General features: G+C 35.9%; 1 protein-coding gene across 1 annotated transcript; it reads left to right on the forward strand.

The window, feature by feature from the left end:
* Positions 1 to 608: 608 nt before the first annotated feature.
* Positions 609 to 9,795, forward strand: LOC132182032 (O-fucosyltransferase 9-like). The gene is made up of 9 exons (XM_059595244.1): positions 609 to 696; positions 1,492 to 1,559; positions 2,585 to 2,673; positions 4,906 to 5,103; positions 5,986 to 6,190; positions 6,272 to 6,439; positions 7,710 to 7,877; positions 7,991 to 8,181; positions 9,377 to 9,795. Exons 1-9 carry the CDS (start codon positions 609 to 611, stop codon positions 9,543 to 9,545), a joined length of 1,344 nt encoding a protein of 447 aa, XP_059451227.1. The 3' UTR covers positions 9,546 to 9,795.
* Positions 9,796 to 10,267: the final 472 nt, after the last annotated feature.

Below are 10,267 nucleotides of genomic sequence, written 5' to 3' on the forward strand. Positions count from 1 at the left end.
TATAAGACATGATGATTTATGACACACTAGCTCATTGAAGTATTCCTTTGAGTATGCACTTGTTTTCTTGAAAAAAAAACTCTCTTCATGTCCAACTGTTGTAAGTTCTGTCCCAGATTTTGCATTTTTTAGGCAGTCCATGGTGAAATTCACATCTAGTGCCGCTCTGTTGAGCCCAATTCTTGGTGAACCCTACCGGCAATGTACTTTGTCTACTTACTGATGACATTGGGTCTTTACTAAAACATATGGTTGCAGTGAACAGTTTTTCTTTTTTACTCTAGCGAATCAATTTTGTTGCATTCTGCTTTCATCGGTGAACCTATCAGTGCCATTGGTCATGCCATCTTATGTGTTTCTTTTTTCTTTCTTTCTTTTTCTGAATGACATTTTTCTTTAAACATTATTTGCTATTGTTCTTTGATGCCGCTCCTTTCTAATTTGGAACTATAGTTATTTGATGAAATTACTTTTATTATAGTACTTCAAGTTATTAATTTTTTTAAAAAAAAACTGTGCCACTCTTCAGGAATTAGTCTTCAACTGTTACGCTTTATTTTATAATTTATTTATATTGTTTGCATCCTAAGTATGTTCATATGATCACCATGGAAATCATGCAGTTGATGACAGCATGGAGTTCAAATGTGCATCAAGCTTGGAAACCCTGTGTTGACAAGAATAATTCGAAAGCAGGTTTGTGTTTTCCATAGGAGGGTTTTGGTTAACATTGCAGTTATACGTTTTAATGATTGCTAGCTATATTCTATAATTGAATTTGTTTTTAATAATTATTAGTGAGTTACACACACATACTGAACTCACAATATGACCCTCCATCCCATTCTTATTGGGGGAGGGAGTGCCATTTAAGTAAGAAATCTTTGGCTGATTGCTTATTCAAGTCAACTAAGCCTTAGTTTTATTTATGGGGTTTGGTTAAATAAGTCTTTTTCTCAAACTCTTTGGGTTTGGATAGATTGATCCTTTTTGGCATTTAGTTCTATCTAAGACAATATTCTCTGGTGCATCTTTAGTGATCAGATCCTTTCTTACTAATACCTGCATCCTTTTTGTGTACCAGTGCATATAGAGGTCTTTCCTGCACATGAACAAACCATCTCAAGTATTTTTTTTCTTCATCTTACCCTTAATTGATCTGTGGCTGAAATTGCATACACAAACTTTCCTGTCCAGCATCATGCATATGTTGCAAGACCCCAAGTATACTTCATCATGCCTATGTTGCCTGGTGACGTGTTATACCATAACTTTTGTTTTGAGATTGGTGATTATATATATCTGCTTAATTTGCGCCTGTGGCTTAACCTCGGAGTGAAATATGGATAAGAAATTCTAACATCAAACATAATCTCTTATCATGTTACTGATTGTATTTTCTGATATTAATTATTTTGTGTATTTAGACATTTTATTATGCTTGTCAGTGCATTATAAGTTGCTGACTGCTGTTTTTATGCTATTTCTCAGAATTTCCAAAATCAAATGGTTTTCTAATAATTGAAGCAAATGGTGGGTTGAACCAACAACGTTTATCGGTACGTTTTGTTTCTTGAAACGTTATCTCTCTTTGTTTTAATCATTGGAAGGGGTCATACACCCTTCCTCCTAGAAAGATTGGTTGAATGTTGTTTGACTAATATTGCCTCATAAATTGCTACATGTGGTTATTGGCTTACAAATATATTCGAGTTGTCACTCAGATGTAGGTTGCAGTGAATTATTTGGGTTTTTGAACTTGCACTGCTGAAATATGATTTGGACTTGTTATAGTTGATTTTATTGATGGAACAGAGGATGGGTCTGTCATTTCAGCAAAGATGGTTATAGCGGATGCCACTAGCTAGCATTTTTGACAGTCCAATTGAACAAGTAACTATTGATTTTTCTTAGACATCTGTGAATTTATTGAAGGTTTTTTTTTTTTTTACTTGCAAAAAAATATATATGTATTGAAGTTTTTCTTATAATTTTATTATTTCAGTTAAAAAATATCTGCTTTCTCGAATGCTAGCTCTCGATTGATTGATTCTAGTCAAAAAACAAATGAGCACCTGGCTGGGGCTTGCCCGTTCCCTTTTTCCATTGCTTCTCGCAGCCAAGTGCCCTCTAGGAGGGCAATCTACCACACTATGAACACCAATTAGCTGTAGAGATTGCTCAATGATGGAGAAGGTTTCATGCTGCTTACTTGAAGTAGTTGGGGTTAAGGCTAGGTGAGTTGAGTTGAGTAGACCGTAACAGGACCACAAAAAATTGAATGCCCGCATTATATGGGATGCCATCTTTATTAATGCTCTTAGCCTGTAAAATATCTTAGATGGAAATTAACTTTTGTGGATTTGTTGGAGGATATGGTAACTTTGGTGTCTTTGGGTGTTTGGTTGATGTTAAATCTATTCTGACTCAGATTTTGTTGGTAGACTTAGGAGAATTATGCTGATATATATTCCTGATCTTTCAGTATGTAATGCGAATGCGATGAATGTAGTAGATGTGTCAACCATGTCCTATACTCTATTAAAATTTATTTGCTAACTTTTTCATCATCCTTTCAATGTAGATATGTGATGCAGTTGCAGTGGCTGGATTACTAAACGCATCTCTTGTCATTCCAATTTTCCATTTAAATAGTGTTTGGCGAGATTCCAGGTATTTGTATTTGTTGGTCTTTCTATCATCATCATCTTGATCCACATATTCAATGGTTTCTTTATTATCGTTGCTTTTTTGTTTTTTGTTTTGTTTTTTGTTTTTTTTTGGAATAGCTTTGCTTGTTTAGTACTTTAAATTCCCTTAGAGGCACACAAGTATAAGGGACTGGAGTGGCTTTTAGAATGGCTTATCCATGGAAAGATCCTTACCATGGATAATCTTAGGACGCGACATATCATTGTGGTCGATAGATGTTGGATGTGTAAGAGGAGTGAGGAGCCCTTGGACCATCTTCTTTTCTAGTGTGAGGTTGCTTGTGCCCTATGGAATGTTTTCTTCAGTCGTGTTGGGCTGTTTTGGGTTATGCCTAGATGAGTTGTCAACTTGTTTGCTTGTTGGTGGTTTGCTGGTAGTACTTAGAGTGGTGTTGTTTGGAAGATGATGCCCTTTTGTCTTTTGTGGTGTCTTTGGAGGAAAAGAAATGATAGGAGTTTTAAGGACAATGAGAAGACGTTGGAAGTGCTTAAGGCTTTTTTCTTCACTACTCTTTATCTTTGGACAATTGCAATTATATCTCCTTTGGAGCTTAGTTTTCATAATTTTCTTGCTCTTTTTTCTCCTTCTAGTTAGGTGTTTCTTTTGTATACTTCTTGTGTACCTAGGTGTGCTTTATGCTTTTAATGATATCTCGATTACTTATATAAATTAAAAAGAATGCTCCTCCAACTTGATTATCCTGTTGTGACTGGTTTTTCCAGCCAGTCGTGGCGAATCCAGCTACTTTTACTGCTGCTAAATCCTCCTTTAACGCCGAGCACCACATCCTTCTGCTTAAGCCTTTTCAAATTATGGTGGCAAAAAAAATTCTCTCATCTGCCAACTATATACATAGGCGTAAATCAACTCAACAGTCCCATAGACCAAAATCTTGCCTTGGTCACACAGATCATATTTCACCATTCTACATTAGCTAGTGTTATGGATATGCTGATTCATTTCAAATATCTGTAGGTTGGCAGTTAAGGTGAAATCTGCTGCTTTTGTATGAATTCAATGTTTAAGGAACTCAGATGAATTATTTTCATGTCTTCTTAAATTCCCAAAACATTATCCCTGTTTTCTCAGTTGCAGCCCCTATAGTTGATGTCCAAATTAGCGTTGTGATTTTTACTATCTTTCTTTGTGGTGTGGATATCGACATTTTAAGGTTCTTAAAATGTGTTTCTATGCTTGTATGTGTGTGCTTTGAGTCATTTTTCCAGTTATGTGGAGTAATGAAGTATAGTGAGTTGGTACTTGTGGATTACGTGGATAATGGGAGGGATTTGCAGGAGCATACTTCTTTTGAGACATTCAGGGGAGTTTAATGGTAACTCTCCCTTCTTATTAACAACTTCCTTTGGAGTTTTTAATTGTAAGGCAAGTTGGGTTGAGGATTATTCGCTGCAGAAAATTCATTTTGATCTGAAGTTAGTCTCTGGATTTAGTAATTGCTGTAGTCTTGTAGGTGATGACTACTTTTTTTTTTTTATAAGTAATGTTGTATATACAAAAAAGCGCAGAGAGGCTTGCAATCCTAATACACAGGAAGTATATAAGAAAACGCCTAACTAGAAAGAGAAAAGAGAGCAAGAAAGTCAGAAAAGCTAATAACTAATGGAGTAAGGGATGCTTATTTGTTTGATATATTTGGATAATTTGAGGATTTCTGATGTTGACCTAAAGGCCTTTAGTTTTCTAATGATTTTATTTATGTTTCATTAAATTCCTTACCTATGGGGAGCTTGCCCATCTGCGCCTGTTAGTAGAATTTTGTTATAAATGTGAAGAAAGTGAATATTTGTTATGCATGCATATTTTTGAGTTACGGCCGTGATTTGTAGAGACATCTGTCAGGCATCAGATGAGAACAGTTATCCTTTTGATCATTAAGCTGTACTTAATGACTTGATATGTAGGAAAAGGCACCTTCATTTGTTACAAATCTAATTGGGTTTGAGTCAGTTGGCATGCTTCCATAATGGATACTAAGTTTGGAACTTGATGGCTTAAAAAGCAATTGCTGATTAACAAAGGACTTAAGACTATAACAAAAGCAAGTCAAAGTGATACATTTCAAATACATCCAATTGCAATTTCTAGTCAGTTTATTTATCTTTTACCCTCGAGAGAACCATGCTTGGATTGAAGATAGTATGATTTCTCATCTTTTTTGTATTTCAATGGCAGCAAGTTTGGGAACATATTTGATGAAGATTTCTTCATAAATGCGCTCAAAAATCATGTTAATGTGGTCAAAGAGCTCCCAGAAGATATTCGCCAGCGGTTTGACAATAATATAAGCAACATTGTGAATTTGAGAGTAAAAGCTTGGTCAAGTCCAGCTCACTACCTTCAAAAGGTCCTTCCAAAGCTGGTGGGACTTGGGTATGAGATTTTTATCCCTTTCAAATTCTCTCAATTCTTTTTGTACAAGAACCATAGTTATTTTGATTCTACATTGGGCTTAATACGACCTTTTTTTTCCTTGTTTTTTGCATACTACCAAGATATTCTTTCTGTTACTTTCACACAATAGACAATTAGTGAAAGTGTTTTGTGATTGTTTATATCAATAACAGCTGACTCCTCTTTCAACTGATGCAAAAGAACATTTGGCACTTTTTGTCTGACACATTCTTTTACAGAAATAAAGATGAGAGATGACCATACTTGTGTTTTAAATATGTATGAGGAAGAACCATATATTTTCACTGAAAATGATGATGCATTGATAACAGTCCTAAAAATGCGCTGTTTTTTTCTCTATTTAGGAATGTGATTCATGTATTTTGTATGCATACAATCTTGGGTGTCTGGCAATTATTCAGCAAATTATCTAAGACTGACAAGTCTATGGAAGCTCATTTTATGCAATATTCTCCTGTCTCAGTGATAATTATTATTTACACTTCTTCTTTTTTTCAATCTTTTGCTTTTGTTCTTTTATTATAAGCCAATTTGGCTCATGCTGGTAAAACTAGACTTCGCTGATGTGAGAATTGTGCCAAACCTTTGCCTGATTAGATTCTATGACAGTGCATAATTTGGTTTTGCTTGGATAATGTGGCATAAACACTTACATGCTTAGAGACATGATGCTTACTAGCATTCATGTGAAAAGCAATTCATTCACCTTGCTTTCAGGTTCTGCAGAACTGTATTCTCTGCAGTTACATTTGCAACCCTTTGAACTGTTTTTCTATCAGTCATGGGCTTATAACACACTGAATGTGACAATTACATGGTTTTCCTCATTCCTTGGTGCAGGGCTGTACGCATTGCACCCTTCTCCAACAGATTGGCTCAGGCAGTTCCTTCAAATGTACAATGGCTTAGATGCTTAGCCAATTATGAAGCACTAAGGTTTTCGGAACCTATAAGAATGCTAGCAGAGAAGATGGTTGATCGGATGGTTAAAAATAGCTCCCAGAGTGCTGGTAAATACGTTTCAGTGCATCTTCGTTTTGAAGAGGTGTTATTCTTGTCTCTGCAACCCTCCTTTTGTAGATGTCTTCTATATCATTTCTAAGGGCCAATTTTTCCTTTCTCAAAGGATATGGTTGCATTTTCATGCTGTGAATATGATGGTGGGGAGGAAGAGAAACATGAAATGGATATTGCACGAGAAAGAAGTTGGAGAGGAAAATTCAGAAGAAGGGGTAGAGTAATAAGGCCCGGTGCAAATCGGGTGGATGGAAAATGCCCATTGACTCCATTGGAGGTATACATTTTCTTATTCTTCCTTTGGTGATTTTTTTTTCTTGGGTATATTATAATCCTTTTCATTTTCAAATAAAAATTAGCATCCAAAGTTGTGAAAACATCTGCTGGCTGGGAATTTGGAATCTTCAAAAGTGCCTTAGAGTTCCCATTTCTACTATTAAGAGCTCTTATTCCTTAGAGCATTCCCAGCAGATTCCCCTAAATGAGGTTCCCTTTCCTAAGTTTAGGAAAAATGTCAAAAAAATCACAGAAAGCTACCCACGGCAGACTCCATAAATGAACCCTAAACATTAGGATCGCTACAGTGGAACCCAATGTATTGGGTTCATTTGCAGCAATCATAATGCTTATTAAAATAGAAAAAATTCAATTCTCTGTCCTCTCACATCACAGCTACGCCATCCCTCATCTTCTCTCGCACCTCTCTTTCTCTCTGCAAAACATCAAAACTCCATCTTTCTTCAACCTTTGCCTCAAACTTCTTCCATGTTCTACACATCTCTCTCTTCTCTCCTCTCCCATCTCTCTCTCCAAACGAAGAACAAAAGATATGTAAATCAAGAAGAAGCCAAGAAGACCCTCATTACCGTATGAAGAAACCAACAAGAAGATCAAAAGATTATGGTTTCACCACTCGTAATCAAAGACAAAAAACCCACCTGTAATCGAAGCAAAAGCACCCACTGGTAATTAAAAACTAATCTGAAAAATCATGCTAGCAATCAAGAATCTACAAAATCTGCAAAAACATGATTTGCTTCAGCCATGGCGCCTGTGAACACATCCATAACAGGAGACCATAGACAAAGAAAAGAAACTCAATTTCTGGAGATGAGAGATAGAAAGAAAAAGAGAGAGTAGACAGAGATGAGAGAGAAAATAAAAGGTTTTTGGATTTTTTTTTTTTTTTTTTTTTTTTAAGTAAAAAATATATTATTTTAACGATATAAGGAAGTGTTAAGGGAAGTTATTGTGGAGTGTATTTAGATAGGGAAGTAAAAAGTAATTTTGATCCTTATATTTAGAGAAAATGACAACGAAATTGCTGGGAATGCTCTTACGATGAATGAGTAGGCCTCTTAAAAACATAGCACATGTCATGCTTCATTCAGGTCTCTTTACTTGCAAAAATGCATCTGAATACAGTTTCTTCTAAACCTGACGGTGGCTTGGCTTGGTTCAAAACCTAAAGGCATGACTGTTGCTAGTTCCTATCCTTGGATTCTAATTCATGTCTGCTGATCTAATCACTTCATCTGTTGCTTTAGGTCGGAATGATGCTTAGGGGCATGGGTTTTGATAATACCACCTCAGTATATGTTGCTGCAGGAAAAATCTATAAAGCAGAAAAATATATGGCTCCACTTAAACAGATGTTTCCACGTTTAGAATCGAAAGATACATTAGCTACTCCTGAAGAACTTGCTCCATTTAAGGTAAGTCATGGTGCACGCACTTTTCAACTGGGAACCACCAATCATCTAGCATAAAAGGAAAAGATAAAGCTAAGAAAGAGTCAGTCTTTGTAATACTGAAGTTTCTGATGTAGGGCCATTCATCTAGGTTGGCTGCTCTTGATTACACGGTGTGTCTTCACAGTGAAGTATTTGTCACAACTCAGGGTGGAAATTTTCCCCACTTCTTGATGGGTCACAGGCGTTATTTCTATGGAGGACATGCTAAAACAATCAAACCTGATAAGAGGAAATTAGCAATATTATTTGATAGTCCCAATATCAGGTACTATGCAATTAAAATCTCTTTCATTTTTCAAATTTTATTTCTGAATTACTGCTATGTAAGTGGGACTTCTCAAACCATGCAATCAAAAGATTATGTTACTGAAGAATAATGTCTTAGACCTTGCATCCCAGTATTAACTCACCAACGAGGAGCTTGAGTGATTAGAACCTTCATTTATACTTAGCCTGCACCATTACTGTATTATATGCTCCCGTTGATAAATTTTAATTTTCTTATTTTAGGTTTGAATTAGATTATAACTAGCTGTCAAAAGGTAAAAATAATTAAAGAACTAAATGTTGTGTTGAAACTTGTAATATCTACTATTTATTATGCCTTAGATCTACAGCAGATGCATCCTAAGCACCTAGAACTTTTGGAATTAGTCTTCATAAATGTAGGAGAGCCTGAAATGGTCTAGCTGTGTTCAATGAAATATCAGCAGCCTTAAAGTACCAGATGTGGATGCATGTCCTTCGGGGAAATATCATTGATTTGGAAGATTCCAGCATGTAATTATTTGTATGTTGGCTTATGTGTGGGAAGTTGCTTCTGGTGTTATTTTCATATAGTTTTTGAGATTTTGGGCTACTTGCTGAACACTTTCTAGTTTCTTTTCTTTGTAAGAAATATGTACTTTCTGTAAAAAATACTTCTAGGCCTCTACCTTAGAATTGTTCCTTTCTGCCTAGGAGTTGACATTTGTTTGAAATATCCATGCCTTTAGTGATCTGACAGCCTTGAAATTCAACAGTTGTGATATTCTAATTGCTTCCAATTTATCATGCATCTTCTTTGATATCTTCCAAAAGCATGATTTACATTGATGTTATCACTCAGTTAATGCTGCTGCTTGGCTTCCGAAAATGATGTTCAATTAGTTTTATCTGCACTAGTTTACTTTGGATTTTCGTTGCTTCCTATATCACGCCAAATTGTTCGTTTTGTGCTTCATATGTTTGTTTTCCTGATCATTGCTTTAGGGTCTTTATGTTGCCAATCCTTTCATTCGAGGTTGGGATTTATGATTGATATGAAAAAATTAACTTAAATGGATTGTGGCCGCCAAGCTGTCCTGAAATATGTTTTTGTTTTTTTTGGATTATTCAGTACACCATTTCCTTTATTCTAAATCATAGCCATCACAAGCAAAGCATTTTAATCATTTTATTCATTTTTTTTTTCTTTCTAGATGGGAATACTTCAGGCGGCAGATGCAAGACATGCTTCGGCACAGTGATCATAAGGGAATTGAATTGAAGAAGCCCAGCGGATCACTCTACACATTTCCCACGCCAGATTGCATGTGTAAACAAGCAGAAGCAAGAAATGAAAATACCAACACGACGAGACCTGTTTGATACTCTGAATACACAAATACTTAGGGTTACAGATTCTTCTATACCTGTATTTTGTAGTGTCTTATTCAATTGAATTCTTGAATTGTTCATTCATTTGAGTTGACAAGAGAGTTCCTAAGGGTTTGATTCTTTGAGGTTCATTGACTCAGTAGAAGTGTTAGTTTGGCCTCAATATTCAATGTACATGATAATGTAACAGTTCACTCAAGTAATCTTCCACTAAATCACATATTTATTGTTCTTTTCTTTTGGTGATTGGTTGGTTCTGTCTTATTGACATGCTTCAGTATCCCTGTGCAGAAACTCTCTGCCCCTTTTCCATTGTAGGAGGCGTGGGTGGCTAATGTTCCTTTTCTTTGGATGGGAAGAACCTAAACTCTACCAAGAAACAACGCAAATTAAGGGCACAAAATTCAACGAATCTACTCTCTGCGGTAATCCTCCCAATGCTTAGCTTGAAAAACTTCATTATTTCTAACTTGCAAATCAATACGTAGCAGAATGAGGCGTTGCTGTACAGAGTTGAAAACTGGTTTCCTTTGGACACACATGTCGGTGGCACTCACTTTTTGAAGTGTTTGTTTATGCCTGCAAACTGTTTACTCTTACAAGCACCTTAAGCCAATATTTAACAAAAAGCCTGGTTGGTGGCCGACATTATCTTACTCATGGTTGAGTAAAACTGTTCACATCTGAACTCTTACTCATCTAAGGGGATTCAA

This window comes from Corylus avellana, chromosome ca5 (assembly GCF_901000735.1).
Source record: "Corylus avellana chromosome ca5, CavTom2PMs-1.0".
Classification (NCBI taxonomy): Eukaryota; Viridiplantae; Streptophyta; class Magnoliopsida; order Fagales; family Betulaceae; genus Corylus; species Corylus avellana.

What these genes read in the sequence shown, in the direction of transcription:
- LOC132182032 (XM_059595244.1), top strand. Translation starts at nt 609, where the DNA reads ATGGAAATCATGCAGTTGATGACAGCATGGAGTTCAAATGTGCATCAA. An exon ending in CAAGAATAATTCGAAAGCAG is followed by an intron (nt 697 to 1,491) that starts GTTTGTGTTTTC and finishes GCTATTTCTCAG; the next exon opens with AATTTCCAAAATCAAATGGT. An exon ending in AGTGTTTGGCGAGATTCCAG is followed by an intron (nt 2,674 to 4,905) that starts GTATTTGTATTT and finishes TTTCAATGGCAG; the next exon opens with CAAGTTTGGGAACATATTTG.